This window comes from Aptenodytes patagonicus, chromosome 2 (genome assembly GCF_965638725.1).
Source record: "Aptenodytes patagonicus chromosome 2, bAptPat1.pri.cur, whole genome shotgun sequence".
NCBI lineage: Eukaryota > Metazoa > Chordata > Aves > Sphenisciformes > Spheniscidae > Aptenodytes > Aptenodytes patagonicus.
In genome coordinates this window covers 22,060,827-22,081,140 of record NC_134950.1, presented here as the reverse complement: position 1 = coordinate 22,081,140, position 20,314 = coordinate 22,060,827, and the positions used below count along the sequence as shown (strand labels likewise).

Sequence of the window (20,314 nt, the reverse complement as noted above, 5' to 3'; positions counted from 1 at the left end):
AATGCAGCACAAACCTTTTCTCTGGGTGTACGGGCAGGAGAGACTTTCACAAGAGAGAGAACAGGAAACACTTTTGAAAGAGATCTTTGCACACCAAATTGGCAAGATAACCCGAGCTTCCTTTATCCTAGGTTGCAAAAGAGAAGCTGGAGTAGTAACTGCAGCAACTCTTATTTAATGCTGCAGGTGGAAAAAACCCATCTGGTCACACCTGTAAATGCCACAAGACAATTTTTAATTGAGTCTATTGTCATTAAAATACAAAATATTAAATTAATAACTAAACTAACTTAAGAGAAGGACTTTGTGTGAAAGTTTCAGCAAAAAAACAGTTAAAGCTTCTCAGTTGTAGTTTGAAAAGGTGGGGACAGAAAAGAACCTGACCTTTTTTTTATTCTCACTCAAAAATTCCACAAACTATTTATAGACAGCTCTAATATATTTGGCAGCAAGCAGTGGAAATTGGAAATCTAGCAGAGACACTGGCTCAGCTTCAACAAGATTCCTGATTTTAAGCACATAAGTAGTTCTATTCATGTCAAACCCTGTACTTCTGCCCAGCCAGGTGTAAAGGAAGTTGCTTGACTGACCATTGCCTGCAAGTTGTGTGTGTTCTCAGGTGGTAATCTAGTGCAGCATTTCAGATTAGACAGAGTAGAAAAAAACAGATTACTAAAACCAATTAAACAGTTCAAACAGTGAATACAGTCTTCTAAATTACAGCTAAATCTCCAGTAACTTTAAAAAAAAAAAAGATAAGGAAATCAGAGGAAAAGGGAGTAGACCAGAAAGTGGGGGGGCAGCAAGAAAGACTATACTGCCTACCCATCTGTAAATGAACTGTCTCCTTTATAAGGCTTAGGTGCCTATTCTTAACTGATTAGATCCTGTCATGAATGCAAACCTAACAATTTGCCCTCCTATTTGAAAACATTCCACTGCTGTATTACTTAGAAACCTAGAAAAAGCCAAAGTTTCTAGCTATTTCAAACAGTTATGTTTAAAATAGTAAAACTGAATTATTTTAACAAAGGGCTGTTCAGAGCCTTTGTACACGTTCAACTGCAGGAAATATTCTTTTCTTCTGAAATTCCATTTCAGATACTAAAAGTATTTCACATTTGAGAAGTGCCAGACTAGTGGAAAATTTCGATGTGTGGGCTGCACAGTGCTTATGCAGTAACAGGAAGAGCATTTCAGATTTGATTCATACTCTTCACATGCTTCGTAATTTTATCTACTACAGTTTCTTTAAATAGCTGTTGCAGTAAAAAACCTGGTTTTGTTTTTACTCCATGCAGGTTTAGATTGATTTCCCATCTTAATTCCTTGTAAATACAGTAACAAATGGCAGTAGACAACATTCTACATACAGCTTGTACATTATATTTAAAACAAAACAAAACAAAAACACTACCAAAAAACAAACATTTACAGTCAACCAGAAGATTTCAGGCCTCTGTCAGAAGTTAGATGGTAAAAGCAGGGCTTCAGGTCATATATTCTTAAGATATAATACTGCTGGTTACCCTGTTTTCTTCAAATGATTTAATTCCATTCCGTCTTGAAAAAGTGCTAACAGAAGAAACAAAATTATTATTCATAAACTAATAACTGCAGCCACCATAAATCTATTATAAGCTTGCAGAAATGAAAATATTATCTGCTATTACCCCATGAATCCCTACCAGGAACCCTCAAAACATCCAAGCTTCTAGTTCCAGATGACAGCATGACTCAGACTTACAACTGATTTTTTTTCCAAAAAAGACTTAAGCAGTGTAGGAGTACTTGATATTGGGGGGTGGGGGAGAATCACGAGGATTTTTGAAAAGAAGGAAAACACTGCTCCACTGCTGCATCTTTGTTAGGGAGCCTACATCTCATGTGACCGACAATACAAAACAGAAGAGAAAAAGAAAAACACTAGTCATATTAGAAAGGAAAAAAAAAAAAAAACAAAAAACATAGCCTAAGATACATCCAGAGAAGAATGGTTTCAAAATCCAGAAAGCTTGTTGGATTCATCAAATAAAATTACAAAATCTTTTTCTTTTAAGTCTTTATTCAATAGAAGGGCTAAGATGTTACAATTCAGGCAGAAATCAAGGAGGAAATTTCACACTTCTGACTGGAGCAAAAGCAGGGGATTGAGAAATCTAACCATAATTTCCAGATTTGCTAGATTCTTTCTGGAACATTGGCCTGAGCAAACCAGGGAATACTGGAGTCAAGAGTATATACTCGCTGAGCTTCAGCTCTGCCTTCATGAAGGTAACAACAATAAATCAGAATTAACTGCAAAGCATCCCAGCTGCACTCACTGTAATGACATAACTGAATTGAATGCAAGCCGTTTACTGGAAAGGGTGGTGAAGCAGCAGTATAGTTACATACACATTTTGCACATACATCAAATATAAAAATCATAAAAGCACAGCATGTTTATTGCATCTAGGAAAAATATCCTCATTTGAAAGATAAAATTGTGTTTTCTTCCCTTCTCGCTACTTATTACTAGAAGTGAAACTTTGATTTTGACAACCTTTTATACTCTTCAATGTGTTTGGGTTTCTTTCTGATAGAATTAAAAAGCACTGCAGAGTTCCCAAGAAAGCTTGTTTTCTTTAATTTACAAAAAAAGTTCACAGAAACCACAGACCTTGCAAGTACTTGTGCAGACTTGTTTATGCAAAGTCTGGCAACCGGAGTTTTTAGACCCCTAGCACTTATTCAGACTGAAACTGAATTTACACAAAATGTCATGCAGTCTGCCCAGCCATCTTCCAATAATACAGGACAGAGTCTCTGTCCCTTATTAATGCTTCACTGAACTAATTAAAGTATAAAAGTAACCTTGCACAGCCAAAGGAGGGAAGAACTCCTAAGGCAATGCACTTCTTGCCTGTGCCTTCAACATCTGTAAAACAAAGCTTTTTGTTAATCTCAAGCAAACACCCACGTGCAAAATTAATTTCATTATTCACTATGAATAATTTGATCTGCTCCAGTTAGAGCAGACAGAAGTGGAGATGTCACTGAGTTTCGAGGGAACTACAACATGTAGATGCTTCCATTCTCCCTATTAAAAAGACATTCAATCCACATAGCTCTTTCTCTACTGTTGTTTGTTAGCTTCAAAATCTCAAATCACTACAATAGCAAAGGTTATTAGCTACACTAATTTTCTAGACTTGCCTAAACTGTGCTGTTTATTAAATATCCTCAAGACTTAGGAAGAGTAAGAGATGAACTTGCTATAACTTGCCAGTCATAACACACTGCATTCCTCAAAATGCACCATGAATTGCTTCTATTCAAAAAAGACAGACATTAATAGAAGACAGATTGCCTGCAAGATATGAAATTGATTTTACTCAGATTAATAGCTTCTTTAATTAAGAATCAGATCTTAAAATAGCCAAGGCATACTCCTGGTATGAACATGTGTGCACACATACTTGCAGGAGTACACTCAGCACCCATATAAAAATTGTGTGCGTGGCAGCCTGGCTACTTTTACATTCTTTTGTTCAAACAAATTAGTTTCAACAAAGCAAACAAATGATAAGAGAAATATCCAGTGAAACTTACAATCCAGTAAAACTTATTTTCTCTCCAGTCTTTTATGCAAGACCTGCATACGCTTCAAGAAAACTCTGCTACAGCTACTACACTGATTCAAATCATTGATTCTAAAATAGGAAACTTCAGGAAGCCCCACAGATACTTTAAAAAGTCTAGAAGTAGTCTATACGTATTTATATCATTCAAAAACAGATATTTACAACTGTTTCTCTATTAAGATCCAAACTAGTATTTTTTCCCCTCTCTTTGGAAAGCAGATCTTTTCTTTTTTTTTTGCCTTCCATGTTATCTGCTATTAATCCTGTGATTCTTGTCCTGCAGGAATGATGCTGGTGCTGTACCTCGCACATTAGCATGAGTACACCTGTAAAAGAGTTTAACGCCTTATATTTCAGACACTAAACAGTGTCGTAAACATAAATTTGGAAAAAGTTTAGTCGTCTTTACTTTCCTCATGATATCTGTAAAACCTGGTAACATACTACTGCGTTTTTTCATAACAGCACAAATAAGCATTTATCATGATTGTAGCTTTATTGTGTCAGGAACTGTACAAACAAGAAAAACAACTCTTGCTCCACAGAGCTCATTGCTTTGTGAAAACTGTCTATGTTACATTTTTTTCAGGTAAAGGAAAGGACAATAAAAAAGCACAATACATAAAACACTTGGAAATCCCAGCCCACCAGGTGCCAAAATATAATCAGATGGTAGTGCTTTATAGGAACCACAGCAGAGTCAGGAAGGTTTGAAGAAAGCAGATATGATGGTTTTGTGTTTCCCATGGACAGATCTACCCAGGTGGTAGGAAGCACAAAAGAAAGAATGGATGAACTTGAGTAACGTGAAGAAATGAGAAAGCTATCAGTACTAAAGAACCACTGCAGATCAACAGGATAGTAAAACCAAGTGAAACAGAACTTTGACTTACAGTCAAAGTTCTAACAGTCCTCATAGTGCCTCACCTTCCCTGTCAACCCCAAACCACTCAGAACAAAGTTCAAAATTCTGAACACTAAAGGTAAAGGCTTGTTCCTTTCCCAAAGTGGAAACTTCAGGAAGTGTTTGGGAAAGTCTGAATTACATTAATTGTGCTGGATGTAGCTATAGAGACAGGAGAGCTTATGTGAAAACAGTTGTGAAACAGTAATTGCAATATAAAGACAGTTAACACTGCCACCTTTATAGGCGATGAAAAGAAGCGCGCATCTGACAGCCAAAATACTTCTTTTCACATTGCATAGTTCTGCAGGGTACTGGAGCCTCTTGCCATGGGGATTCCCAGTAGTTAGAAAATATAAACACGATCTTCTACTATAAGGAACTAGAAACAAGAGTGTTGGATAGCACTGTGACTCCACAATTGCAAAATGAAGCAAAGAAACCCTTTCTGTAGAGTTGAATAAGCATTTTACTTGACAGCCAGTTTAGGCAGCTGCAATTCAGCAGAGTACAGCATGCTTTCAAGACAGCCATAGCATATGTAACGTTACTCAAAGAGGGCAGAACAAAGTTTGTTTCAAAACACTTAAGTGTATCATTTCCCTGCTGTCAAACTACATCCCTGAGACACACAAATTACCACTGGAAAACGTTAAATGTGTTAAAGCAGCTACACAGCTAATTTACTATATGGATTCTGGTTTTGGCTTTTTGCAAGGGGAGTATTTGTTACAGAAATTAAAAGATCACAATGGCTTGTAGATGCCATAGTGTACAATAAAGGCTGTTTGTATGACCGTAAGTGCACTTTCTGTGCCTACTCTCAATATAGCCAGTAAGAAGTCTCACATTGTACAGGTCACAAAATCCCAAGTTTTATTACATTACATTAGCTCTAAGCATGCAAGAGAAGTCCTGCATCCTTCAGCTTTATCTCACTCTTTTTTGTAACGTGGATTTTGAACTACATTCTGCTTTCCTTCTCAAACACGCACAGATACTCCCACCCTGACCCCCTGTCCACCACATACATGTACCCCAGTGCAGCAGAATCATCATTTCAATCGGAGTGCTTTGCAAGAAATTGGAAATGTCTATAAAATTCGTGATACGTGCTTTATTTGTTTATCTCAGGGTCAAATAACCCCAAATTTGGTGTCTCATTGCACTCAACCTTCATGTTTTAGATGTAAGTTCATAGCAATTCAAAAGAGCAAACAGATTTCCAAGAAGTTAGATAGTTGAAATAGGCACATCTACAGAGGTGTCAATTGGCCTGTTCGCTTCCACCTAATATTACCACCTTAATGAAAAAGCCCTACGGAGATGAATGACAAAGAAATAAGCTGCCTCCTTTCACCAAAACATGGCCATACTTGGAACTGTACCATCCCTCTCAGCTTCAATACGGCCGGCGTGAGGCTGCCGATTTCCAATACCCCTGTCCTCAGGCTTACCCACATGCCAGTCCCACTGGCAGAACTAGGAAAGGGGGTTCACACACAGACACATTCCCCAGGCCCTCCAGGTCCTGGGATGTTCACCAAGAAAACAGAGCGTCTCACACTGCAATACGTTGAAAAACCTTACCAAACCACCAGCTCCCCTGTGGAGGGAAAAGCAGATAGCCATGAGTGAGTGTGTGTACACACACACAGACGCTCTCTCTAGGACAGAGACCCCGTAACAAAAGCAGAAATAGGAAGGGAAGCTCAAACGTAACGAGAGGAATGAATGCCTTGGAGAACAGAATGTGATCTAACAGGTATTTCCAAAATCCTTATCACCATTTACCCTGACATTCATATTTATAATTACCTTCCAGTATGCTATCCCTCCACCTAGGACACCTTATCTCCACTTCTGCCTTGACACAAGCTCCTCCTCTCATCTATTCCTTTCCTGACCAAAACACATTCTCACTACACATTTACATGAGTCATTAACTTCCTTCCTGAGAACAGTTTTAACAACTTTTTTTTCTGCACTCCAGTTTCCTAAAAACATCTTATTAAATATATAGGATACTATACTAAAACATGTTTCGACTCTTCCTCTGAGGAGCTCACTGCCAAGAATCATTCAGATAAAGACCAGATGACTGAAGGTCAAGTTACGTGATTACTGCCCACCCCATTGTCCACCCAGTTCACAACCTGATACTCCAAAAGCCACTTCAGCTGTTTAGTTGCGCATATTCACTGTTATCTGGCAATCTGAGTATCAACTTGAGCCTAGTTTCCTGTGGATCACACAGCATAAGAGCAGTTGTGCACATCTGTACATTCCCCACAACTCCCAAATACTTTGGACTATTTCTACCACATTTGGCAGAAGAATAGCAGTTCCAAAGATCCAGTTAATAGGAATTTCATGAAAAAATTATACATTTCTACTTGTGTTCCAACATAAAGGCTTCATTGTAAAATTTCTTGTTACTAAATGTAAGAGATTCCACATAGAACACAATAATCCATGAGAAAAAATGCTCTACCTGTCTGCTTCAAATAAAAGATAGCTGGTCTGAAGGAGGTCTCTAAGTGGCAGCAGCAGATCATCACTAAACCTTTTAAAGCAGTCTGCATCCATTCACTTAAGAAACAATAGCCGAAATATACAATGGACTGTTTCTTATGAGCAGAAGAGGACTGGCATTTTGGGGGATGAGAGAAATTAGTTGGTAGTCACATTTGTAAAAACAGACGAGGATAGGAGTTGGAGTTTTAAATAAAGCAAAACAGACACACTGCTCTCAAAGTAGCCTATTTCCAGAGAAAACTCAGCAACTGCATCTTTCCCCAAAGGGTGCTGTTGGCATTGAAATGCTTTAGGACCACTCTTCGTCCTTTATCTTCCCTCTGAGGGACAGACTAGTCTGCCTACACCGAGAATTGAGACTTCTCCAAAGAACAGTTCAGATCAGTAAGTCACATTCCTGTTGCCTCTCATCCCTTTATTTAGTAAGTTTGCCTTTTCCCACACCGACTCTGCCTTCAGTTAAGGCAAACCAATACTCCCCACTTCACACTTACACACAAAATCAGCACAGGACCAGAAATGTGGAGTAACAAACTCTATTCATGCACAACCATGGAACAGCTGTTTACTTCCTGTGCTTCAGCTTCCACCCTGCAAACAACAATATTTTACAGGAATACTGTCAGTGTGAGGGGTTATTAGTCTATCTTTATACTCAAACCTCAGATAATGAAGAGCTTTTAGGCAACTATACAAATAATATTTTAAAAGAGAAATATTCATTGAAGGTTTGTTTCCAAGCATGTCACATCAGTAAAGCACAGAAAATTTAGATGCGAGTTAGGTTTATAGTATTCTTTTGGTATAAGCCTATTTTTAAGAAGAAAGCTCAGTACCAGCAAGTCACCACTTTATACACAAGTGTTCTTTTACAAAGAGATGCCACATAGGAAGTAACAGCCAACGAGGGAAAAACTCAAACAGCAGCTATTTGTTGGGACACTCAGATGCAACCAGTGTATGAATGGAACAAAATGATTTTTTGAAGAAAGGGATGAAGAATGCTTTGGAAAAATACCTATGTGAAAAAGATACTAGTATTTTAGGTTAATACCATTTACCAAACTTGACAGGCAGTTGTATTCTTTTGGATGTAGCTTCTTTTCAATTTGCATGAAAAGCATTGTTACACTTGTGCATTGATGAAAGCAGATTACATCCCTTACAATTCCTTACTGGCAACTCTGCCTAATGAATAATAATAAGCCACAGTTTAAGGGCATTGGTTTCACTGTGTGTCTGCTATTCAAAAAAAGGAAGAGAATATCACTACAGAAGGTACAGTTCTGGGAAAGAAGTATAAAGAAGTCTGGAATATTTCATGGTATCTGAGTTTTTCATTCCTCATCTTTTATTGACAGTATATACATATACTACTTTCTAAAATTAGGAAGTACTTTCAGGTTGATACAGATTGCAAAACTGAAGAGCAAGGCTTATTTGTGATAAAGTAGATACTATGAAGACAGAATACTTGCAAATTCTTACACTGTTTATACTTCACCACTGATTGTTATCCACTTGACTATTTACTTGATTTTCCTTTCTGGATCATCTGCAGAAGCAGTCAGAGGCTTGGCATTGACATTACAAGACAACTTTTACATGGATTCAGTCATTACCAGTGTTGGGGCACCAAGACAACATAATTTCTCAAGATATCTGTGTATTCACTTCTGGGTTCAGTCCCCAGAAGGTAACTGTTAGGCTTGCTGCGACTAAAAGTGATGGTACAGATGGCACTCCTGTTGGCCTTTGTCCTCTCAAAGCAAAACAAACTGTATAGGTTTCTAATGGGGACCACCTACAACAGAGATAAATGGCCTACAATAATCCTGGGTGGGTAAAACTCTCAAATGTAGCTTTTTATAAAGATAATTTTGAATTAATAAACATGCCACTGAAAATTCCTACGGTCTAAAGTTAATTTCATTGCTTATAATCATCAAAGTGCAGGTAACAATTTTACTACATTTTTAAAAGCAGTTCGTTTTGATTTGACTTTGATCTTACTGATGCCAGCAGTAAAATTGAAACTGATCACAACAAAGCACAGCAAAGTCAAGGCTGAGCGTGGATTAAAATTCCACACTCTCCCCCTTCCAAATATGTATATACATATTCAAAGCAAACCACAGGACTTAGTAGTACTTACACAAAATCAAACGCACATTGGAAAACCAACGATCTACCTTGATTTTGTCAACTCCCACTGACACAGAATTATGGATTAAGTCAATGACTAACTTCACTAAGGAAGGGCTAAGCCAATGGTCAACAAAACTAACAGGAGACAACCTTAAGCACAGAGCAAGTTACTCTTGGTTTAGGAAACAAAGTTGTGGATTAATGATAGAAGTTCTTAGCCTGCCCTACACAAATACACAAATCCTATCTCTTAAGAATTTTAACTGAAGAATACGGTACTTGGTAGTATTTTTTTTTTTCCCCAAAATAATCATGATCATGCTACAACAGGGAATGCTTCACTCTATACTGCTACAGAAAGGTTCTAAGGCTCAAATAGCTATGGGTTTCCTTTTTAAGGAATGTAGCTTGAAAAGGAAAATGGATAAATAGGCTTCAATGCACTAATTCAGCTGTAAAATAAAGGGTAAAAAATTACATATACAGGCAGACATTCCACTCTATTAAGTCAACCTGCTAACAAAATTCAGCACTTGCTCCTACACCCTTTTTAAAGGGAGGCACTGAATTTTAAAATAGAAAAAAATGTGACATAGCATGGTGACAAGTACAAGATCAATGTCAGACATAATGCCTACATGTTCGAATTTCTATTTATCTGCTTTTATATAACGAAATGCCTACATGTTCAAATTTCTATTTATCTGCTTTTATATAATGAAGTATATCGCTCATTTAAGTACACGTCCTTCCAGTTTAATAGCAGATTTCCAGATACAGGGAGAAAAGTAGACCCAGAACAATGGAACCCCATAAACTGCAAAACACAAACTCTGATTATATGTCTAAATAAATTAAAATATCTTCAGACACTTCAAAAATACATCAAAGTACACAGCATTTCAGTACAGGCATGAAGGAGTTGCTTAATAAGAATCTGATGGCATGATCCTTACATTCATAGCAATAATTTATAAACTATGTTCAACAACTCACAAGTTTAAAGCTAGCTGAGAGCTCCTTCCCATCAGAGCAACTCATCTCCCTTGAAAAAACCTACTGTTCGATGTGATCATTTTACTTGAATAACACACACATGCCTGAGAAACTGTGCATGCTTATTTCAAATTAGGTGCTTTGAGCACTTTATTGGCTCCCAAATGTACAGTATGGTCAGCAAGCAGGATCTTGGATTAAAAAATTAAATTCAGCTTTATTTTGGCCATTAATCATTTCTGAAAGCTATTGCATTTTATGCCGAATTCCTTCATGTCCAACACTCTAAATAGCTATCTAGAGTTCAGATCCACCTCCTTTGTAAAGCCACAAACTAGGGACAGTTCCAGAAAACTGGTGAAAGAGATTCAAACGTAGACTTACTCAATTGATTCCCACATACATCTTCCTGGCCTCCATACTTCTAATTAACATTTTAAGACAGATGTACAGCTGAATATTTCATGACACTCATTTCAAAAAGTCATTATCAAATACTACTAGAACTTTCTGTTAGTAAGAAGTGCAGAGGTGGGGTCTCTCAACTCCCCAGCTATGACCTTAACTTTTCACTCTGGGCTGATCTGACTTGCAAGGGAGTCATTCCCAGGGGATGTCGTTGCATAGGACAGTTTGCAGCACTGCTGCTCCTCCTAATCTGCACATTTAGAACACAGGATCTCTTCTTCCAGGAAAACTCCTCATGGACCCCAAAGGCACCACACACAAGCTGTGTGGTTCCAAGAGGTAGGGGGGAAAACAGACTGTGTTCCTCCCTCAGGCAAGAGAATAAAGGCATAGTCCTTTTCCCAAGCCTTATTCATCTACAGCGTAAAGGCGAAAGAGCTGTACAGGCAGTACTCCCCCAGATTTCCACAATGGATGAAGAACAGAAAGCTGGTATTGTGAACTTAACAAGAGAGGAGTAACATTATCAGTTAGCTTTGGTATGTTGCATTGCCATTTACATTAGAACTGTGATACCACTGAAGCTTTGTTACAGTGTGCACAGATGACAGACACAACAGATAACTTGAAATCAGGGATTGCAGTGAGACAAGCTAGACAACACCTAGGCAACAGGCACTGGAAACAGCATTAGCTGGATCAGCAGCAACAGGGAGGTCAGTAGTAACTGGACTCTAGAAACATACAGCTCCCAGGCACATCCAGCAGTAAAGCTGCTAAAGAGCGCACAATTGCCAAATGCCAGTATCAGCCAGAAAGAGGAACACAGCAGGGTCACAAAAAAGGATGTTTCAAAACATCGACAAAAGCCATACGCCGAGTTACAAAATGCTCAAAAACCTCTGTTTGTTCATCCACTTATTTTCTAAAGCACAGGTAAAATGCAAAGATGTAACATTTCCATAACATCCCCCTGCCCGAGAGTACCTGGAAGGCCTGAGCGAGACCTCATGTGATTCCTGAGCTCCTCCTGCACTCAAACCCCTTTTCTTGCTTGCTGATAACTCGTAAGAGTAACCTCTTAGACTGATCAGATGCTCACTCAGCCACTGTAACACCCCTTAAAATAAAAGGGCTGGTTCCCTTCCTCCCTTCCACTTGCACAGCCTCTTAAACAACAGCTGTTCTCCCAGAAGACAGCTTGGCTTCCTCTTCCACACTGAAGAATGGTTCTGCCACCTTTAGCTGTGAACGTGCCTTCCCAAGACGTCCCAATGTTTCCCTCCCTTGCCATCCCAGCTCTCCAGTCTTCACTGAATAACTCTAACCACAGACACTAGCTAAACTTTAGCCATGGAACTGGTTGCTCCTTCAGTACCTTTAGATAGGAAACGTGAACAATGGAAGGTGCTCTGATGAGGGGAGCTCTTTCTACTAATTACACGAATCCATCCCAGACAGTACTTCCAGCTGCATGACGCTGTGATCAAGAGACATGTGACTGATGATTTTACCATTAATTTTTCTGACAGACACCAACAGGCATCTCTTTCAGAATATTTACACTAATGGTTACATCTTGGAAAGGAGAAATGTTCTGTTTCCATACTTTTAAAAAATTATCAAGGGGGGGGGGGGGAGAGATACATACTCTCCCAAGTCCAGTTAAAATATTTCCATATGGTTTAGACACGCATTTTGAGTTAAATCCTTGTGCACTCTCTCTGAGCTCTTCTTTAGAAGACAGCAAATGGAAAAATGTAATTGCTTAGTAGTATGAAGAGCAGACTGAAGTAAATACAACAATATTATGAATAAAACAGCATGTTAATTAGGACTCTAGAATCAGTCTTTCTTTGGAAAGGACTCCGTTTAGCTCTATGTGCAGGAAAAAAGGAGGGGAAGGTTAAAGCCTCCACTTAAAACTATGTGATAAGAGGAACACATATATATGTATTTGTTTACTGCATGTGACCTATTTGTCTCAGTCCCAGTTACTACAACATTCCTAATTGAAGCTTTTACTTCCTTTTACTTGAGATACTCAAATACAATTTCATAGAAGGAAAACACCCTATCAGGGTATACTAATTCATTGGATTCTAATACGCTTTGTAAAGTGTAGAAGAAAAAGGCGCTAACCAAAGTCTTATGAAAATTCATATACAGCTAAAATCTAGAAACCAGAGCACATGAATGTAAGTGCATGCCTTCCCTCTACAAGACACATCAACAAGACTTCCATTTTCTGTTCTAAACTGCTCACCTTCAGTTACTAAGAAGTTCTTTCTAAAGGAGCAGTTCCTTAAATGAGTAAGGTCACTAAATTTTTAAGAGACATCACTGACTAGAACAAACTTATTACTAGTAACACTGTATAAACTAGAGGAAAAACAAAATCCAATTTTTTTTCATGAAAGTACTATTCTCACAATCTGTACTTTCAGAGGGACCTATCTATGTCTCCCAATAGGTTCATACAAAGCTGGAGTAATAAAACCAAGTTACAGGAGCTTCTAGCAGTCATTTTTTCCTAACTTTTAAACACAAGCAACTTCATTATAGACTTCCACCACATGCCAAAGCGTGCTCACACTGCTTATTAGAGGATCACTCTACTGTTTTCTGGCTGCAACTGACTTAAAAAGTCTGCTCTGGTTACCTGGTGTCAGTCCCAGGGGCTTCCACTTAGCAGAGGAAACATCTCAGAGGTTAGGGGAAGGGTAGTCATGAATTACAGACACACAATCAGATGGGTGAAAACATGCAGTTCACATCCTAATACATAGTTCAAGTGTACTTTCCACTTACAGAGAAACACAACTAGTCCACTTTCATTGCTTTGCTGAAAGTTTATAGTTCACTGTAAGAGCGAGCAAGTTCAGCTTTCTTGCACATCAAAAAATTCCACAACCAACTAAAGGTATCTGGGAAAGTACTGACAAGTCACAAGATACTTAAATGAAGAGAGAGATCATCTTATGACAACTCCAGCTACTAAACCAAATGTTTTTGAGTGACCTTTTTTTTCCCCTTCAAAATATGCTTACTTGTAAGCTTTCTTAAATTTTTTGGGGCTCTTAGTCTTGCTTCCTATGTTACTTTTGATCCAATAACAAACAAGTCGGGGGCGGGGGGGAAGAGTCTAAGCTTTTTTTTTCCCTGACTAGTTCCAGAAAGTTGTTCCTCGCAAAACAGATGAGAAAGTTATACAGGAATTCCCTGATAACATAAAATTCAGAGCGTCAAATAGAACATCAGGAAAAAAAAACTAGCAGATAGCTACTAAATATGCTTGCCTTGCTAAAAAGACATCATCAACACGTTAACAATGTAGCAAAAGTTATAGTATATCCAAATTTAAAGCATCTATTCAGAGAAACAAGTCAGAACCACAATTTAATATAGTGCTTTTGAAAGTATTTGCACTGATCTGTCAATTATGCTAAATTTAGTAGTTTAAACTTAGATACTCACAAGAATCAATACTATATATTTCAATGCAACCGTAAACCTTCATGTAATAAAGCATTAGTGAACTAACAACTGTGGCAAAAAATCAAGTGTAGAAAATAAACACACCAAAAAAAGGTAGTCAGAACAACACAGTTCTTCAGAGTATGGTATCATATAGCCTGCTATAAGCCACTTGAAGCATTTATTTCTACTGAGGGGTTAAACACAGGAACTAGGATCTACAACCAACTTCCATAGTATCAAATGCATTGGTGCCCAGTGCTTTCTTACAACCGTGTAAACTAAGTAGGCTGAATCTTGCCGACCAACTGACACCTCAGTAATAATTGGTACTGCACAATGTTACAGCTAGTAATTCTGAAATGCATACAAGCCAAAAAAATCGCAGGTTGTTGACAAATCACCTAGCTAGGCATTATTTGAATGAGTGTATCTCAGCTGTTCCAGTATCATTAACTATCTGGGACAATATAAATGGAACACTAAAACTGGAAAATGCAGAGACATCTAGAAAAGCAAACCCACATTATTTATACAGTACAAACAGTACTAATGAATTTTTAAAAAACTGTAAGGAAATTAGTGAATTATACTTAACAAGTATGAAAATAATGTCTACAGCTTGGGAAACTGAGGCGATGGTAAAAGATAAGTCATGTGTGGAGGGATGTAGCTAACATACCAAAGATACTAAGTTTAAAAATTTGAGATCTGTTAACGAACCACAAGACTGATCATAATTGCAAGTTTTAGTCAGGACAAACACAAAATAGTGTACTTAGGGCTTAGTTGAAAATAATACCCATACAGTTTACATCTATTTGATACTAAAATAGGAGTGACTAAAGCAAAGTAGGGCCTTTCCAACACGAACCCAGCAGAGCTCTTCCTCTCCTAGCAATGACAGAAACAGCCCCAAAAGCCATGCTAATTATATGCTTTGCTCTGATGACAGGAATGGAGTCAGGTGGCTTCTGTCCTGATTCCGGTTACAAGTACCTCTCTGCTCTTCCTCTGGCTGATAATGTTCTCATTTAGTGCATAACAACAACCACACCAACTACCTTAGATCAAATTTTCAAACTCTTTTTGCTACGAGGTTGTCTAGGATGTGGGTTTTTTCTTCTCCCCTTGAATGAACACTGCTTTAAATATTGTCTACATGACCTCATAGATACTTTGACTACAGACTTAACTGTGGCTCTGAACAGCCAGTTGAATATGCATGTACTTGCACAACTTGACATATGATCAACTTATTAAACAATATAAATTTCTGTGGCACTAAAATTTGGACATTTTCACTTCAAGGACTACAAAACCATTCTAATAAATTAAATGCAGTTTTGCCAATAGTATGATTTAGAGCTTAGCAAAATATGTCTGTTCAGTATATCACAAAAGTATCACTAAAGAGTGATATTCAAGAGTTTAAGGTACAATAATTTATTAAGCCAAGCCATTCCTTTAGGACAGTCCGTTCTGGCTTTATAGTTCAACTTCTTTAGAAAATTAAATAAACTGGCTGGCAGACTTTATTTGCTTACATGACTCAGACTGTTCTTTCAAAGAAGGTGAAAAAATCTGAAGAATTATTTATTCTTCCTCATACCATCATTAGCAAACTGACATGTAAGTAAAATTTGGGTCCTGACCAGTGAACTTTTATGACAATTTTACCTGCCTTATCTCAAAACCAAATGAACAATGAATTATATATATAGTCTCATTGTAATCTCAAGTAACATTTGTACCACAGAAACCTGGAATGGTTCTAACCCAAAACTAAGTGTTTTAAAGCTTATATAAGTGTAGTATGTCTTTCTTCAATGGGCCAGAATAATGTCAAAAGCATTGCAATCTCAGTAGTAACATACAACATTGTTTCAACTACAGTTTTTGGGAATAATAATTTTCTGACCTCTGCTAATGTTTCTCAGTCATTGGTGCTTCAAGAAGTACTCACTAAAGCCAAACCCATCCTGGAGATAAGGAGAGTTAAGACTGATCTCTATTTGCCCCCACTTCTACCTTAGAACTGTTTTAGTCTTGCCGTCCTATTACTGTAAATACTTTTCTTTGATGCTCATTACATCTGGTGAAGCCAGAAGCAGAGAAATTTACCTACCATACAGAACACTATAAAAGTTTCCTGTAGTCTTCTGTTCAGTGGGACAGAAATTCAAATTAATATATCGGGGTGACAAGTATAGTTAAGACTATAAAAAAGTCGACTTTCCAGAAATATGAAGAAGCCAAGTACCTACGCATCCGGACTCTGTTCCGGAGGAAGGCACATCCTAGCTTTTGCACTGTGCCACCTCAGAGACTTTTCATAACTCAGCCTCTGCTGTGGAACACGAATCCCTCCCAAACTGGTCCTGAAAATGCTGCATCACAGTACCAGTAAGATATAAACCATCATCCTGCCAAGGGTTAAATAAAAATTAAACAAAATGGTAACATGAGGAATTCAGTTCTCTAATCTAAGCTTGTGTTTTAACAAGAAAACAAATAAGATTCATTTGATTGCCAGTTGATCAATCATCAAACTTTGGTCTGAAAAATATTGCCCTCAAGAACAGGATCAATTTCTCAAATGACATTTTCCCCTAAAGAAACTACTTTGCGCCACATGCGGTTCTGTTTTGAACTCAGATAACTGTTAGGGCCTTTGAGATATGCAGAAATGTCTTCATATTTGTCCCACTAAAAGCCATGCCAGGATTATATAGACACACATACGGTCAATTATTTCTTGGATATAAAACTCTCAAGCCAACAGGAAGGCCAGACATATTAAAAACAAATACCATTGCCCAACACCCCACCAAGCTATAATTTTCCTTAGTCGGTGCTATTCCAATATTTCACTCATCAGTATTCCTCCTTCTCAATTTTTTATAATTATAGTCATCATCAGAAGGAAGGTTTGAAAAAATCACTAACTACAGGGAAACAGAGAAACATTCTCTGGAGAGCTCAATGCCCACATATCAACCTTGGTGAATTTAGTACTTTAATTAGCGGAAAATTCTAGATATTATAGCTGTGCAACTGCGTAACGGAAGGCAACCAAAGTGATGCACTACTGCTCTTCCAAGCGTGCATTTACCTCGAGTACCGCCTACTGTATTCAAAGCCTTAACACTCAGTAACATAATGGTATCTACAAGCCTCTGCTCAGGATCAACATCACAGTCCAGAGCTCTGCTGTCAGCAATGCCTTGATCAAATTCATGCCAATATTAAATTAGTTTAGTTTGGAAGAGCTAAAAGCAGTTGTACAGGAAGGTAAAATGCTTTAATAGGGAATATTTCCCACTACCACCTCCTTCTCCCAAAAGAAACAAACAGGAGAAACCAAAATGACAGCTTAAGATAGGGCTACACTACACAGCGAATGCTTGCTTTTGTTTTGGATGCTCTAGCCCAGGGAGGAGAAAGTTCCTTTCCTTCGAGCAGTGAACGGGTCAGAACTTCAGACATTTATACCAAAAACTGTTAGGAGAAACTAATCCCTCATGAGGATGAGGCAGCACACGGATCGAAATTGGAAGCAGCTTCTCCTTCTTGGCAGTGGCGATAACGGATGGCGATGTGTTTTCAGCAAGGCAAAAGAAACTTATGGAGCCTTCGTTCTTGGTTGAACTTTGGAAAGCCTTGATTAAAGGTCTATGAAAAATGTTATTCAGCAAGAATTTTATTTGGTTGTTTTTTCTCTAACTAAAGATTGTGCTTGTGGTTTAAATTTTACAGTGGAAATGCTGACAGTACTGCCTAAGTTACAGCATCACAATCCGAATCTATCTACTGAAGTCAGGCTGATGAGGTATATCATGACACTTATAATTTTTACTTTTTACTTCAATTCTGTCATGAGTATAATGAACAAACACAGCATTTGTTAAAAACCTTCGCGCAGAAGTTAAATTTCTCAAGTACATTAAGTATACAAACATAAGGACAGCTTAACGTATCCAGACTTGAGATTCTCCCTACCAGTTCCTGCTCTACCATAAGCCAACTCCTTTCCAGTCATTCTTCCACTTTAGCTTTTGACATATGAAATTTTTAATACCCTATATAGATATTAAAACTCTTTTCCTTGACTTTGTGTGCATTTAAAAGATTGGTCAGTACCTCGCTTAGTTCATGCAAGTAGGCCCCCTCAAAAAGTAACTTATACCAGTGTAACTATTCAGTTACAGGTACTGGTGTAACTGTAGTTCTGTTTGAAGAAGCCTACCTTACTTCTACTCATGTAAATACAAGATGTTCTCACAAATTTTCATGGTACATCTACACTTAAGAGCTTGCACTGATCTTTGCAGGACAGGCATGGGCTGGACAAAGCCCTTTGCACAGACAAACCCAAAATATTTCATATGCTCAATCACATGTTTAAAGCAAAGGCACCTACTTAAGAAACTGCTAAATCAGGGCCCCTGTCGCTGTCCTCCTCAGAGCAAGGCACATGCCCAGCTCTGTGCCAAAGGCTGCTTCCACGTCGGAGGCCCACGCACACAACCTACGCTCGAGTTCGTAAAACAAACACAACTCCGTGAGAAAACATGCGACGACTCTCATTGTCAAGTATCTGCGTTTTGACCTATCATGTATCACTGGGCCACTTACATACTGTAAAAACCAACATAAGTACAGTACATTCCCTAACACATTTTCACAAGTATTTTTCGTTAGCAGTTCTGTTTAAAGATGGTTTTACAACCATAAATGAAATGCCATTCGGGTATGAACTGAAGCAGGCTGAGCAGAAGCAGAGGTCCCTGGAAGGGCTTCAAGGCCTGTGCTGATGTGTCACAAACTCATCACACAGCGCCAGCCCCCGTCCCCGCAGCGCCTCGGCCCTCTGAGGGGCTCGTCCTGCCCCCTGACACCAGGCCGCATCCGTCCCAGCCCGGCCGGACGTGGAACATCTCCCAAGCATCCCCATTATCCACAGACAGCGATTATTCGTGACTCAGAGGATTTGGGGTTGGTTTGTTTGCGCGGCCCCACACCAACTCCGGAGTTGCCGGCAACGTACATCTGCCAGAGAGAAAGCCCAGGGCAGCCGGGCCAAACCCCAGCCTCAGTTTTAAGGACTTCCCTGAGGAGATTTCCGCCCACTCCCACAGATAGGAAAAAACCCGGAGCGAGTCCCGGAGCAGCCGAGCTCGGAGGGGAGGACGGGGCTGAGGGCGGGGAAGGAGAAGTACGGGGACACCAGCAGGGCCGCCGCGGGGAAGGCGGCAGCGGTCCCGGGAGGCGCCAGGGCCCGGGGCGGGCCGAGGGACCCCGCCGCCGGCCGGGGCCGCCGCGCCGCCGGAGGCCGGCCGGGAGAAAGGCCGCTTTGTTCCCCCTCCCCCGCGGCGGGCGGCCGCCTCCCGGCCCGGGGGACGGAGGCGGACGGGTGGCGTCACTCCCCCGGTACCTACCGCAGCAGGAGACGACGAGGAGCAGGAGCTGCGCTGACCTCCAAGCCGGGGAGCCTTCTGCGCTCCCCCAAGGGGCCATAACACCAGCCCGCAGGGAGGCGACGAGGAGCCGGACCTGCCACCGCCGCGCCTCCGACACGGAGCCGGAGCCGCCGCCGCCGCAAGAGGGGCCGGCCGCGCCTCGCCCCCTCGCCCACCGGAGCTGCCGCCTCGGGGAGCGCTAGCAGCCCGCACACCCGCGCCTCATCCGCCCGCCCGCGGAGCCATGAGCCGCCACCGCCACCTCCGCCGGCCTCGGCCTCCTTCCCCCCGCGCCGCGCCGCTTCCTCCTCCCCGGCTGGGCTCCGCCGCGGCTGCGCACTGGCGGCCCGAGCGCATGGAGTCGCTCCCGGCAGCCGCGGGCCGGGCGGGCGAGCGGGGCGGAGCAGCGGCCCCCAGACGGCGGGGGAGGGCCCGGGCCGCCACGCTCCGGCGCGGCGCCGCCCCGCAACCGCCTCCCTCTCCTCCTCCTCCGTCGCCGCCGCCAGGTTTCGGCCCGCCCTTGGCAGCGCTCTGCCCACCCCGTCCCGGGAGCCGCCGCCCCCCTCAGCCGAGGCCGTGTTTCCCGGGCCTGAGTCCCGGGGGCCGGCCTGTCAGCCCGGGCCGCGCCGCCGTGTCGCTGACCCGAGGAAGCGTCCGAGGAGGAGGAGGGTTCAAACGGGGGAGGGAGGGTGAATCTTCCCGTCACTACGGCGGCAGAGCAGCCTGGATTCCCGGCTTACACGCAAAATAACCAC

General features: G+C 40.6%; 1 protein-coding gene across 1 annotated transcript in view; it reads right to left on the bottom strand.

Annotated features, from left to right (window-relative positions):
- The window catches only part of LRP12 (LDL receptor related protein 12), a 53,918-nt gene extending 34,079 nt beyond the window's left edge, over positions 1–19,839 (bottom strand). Inside the window, exon 1 of the mRNA XM_076329252.1 lies at positions 19,539–19,839. Within this exon, the coding sequence (XP_076185367.1) occupies positions 19,539–19,617 (79 nt within the window). The 5' untranslated portion in view covers positions 19,618–19,839. The remainder of the gene's footprint in view (positions 1–19,538) is intronic.
- Positions 19,840–20,314: the final 475 nt, after the last annotated feature.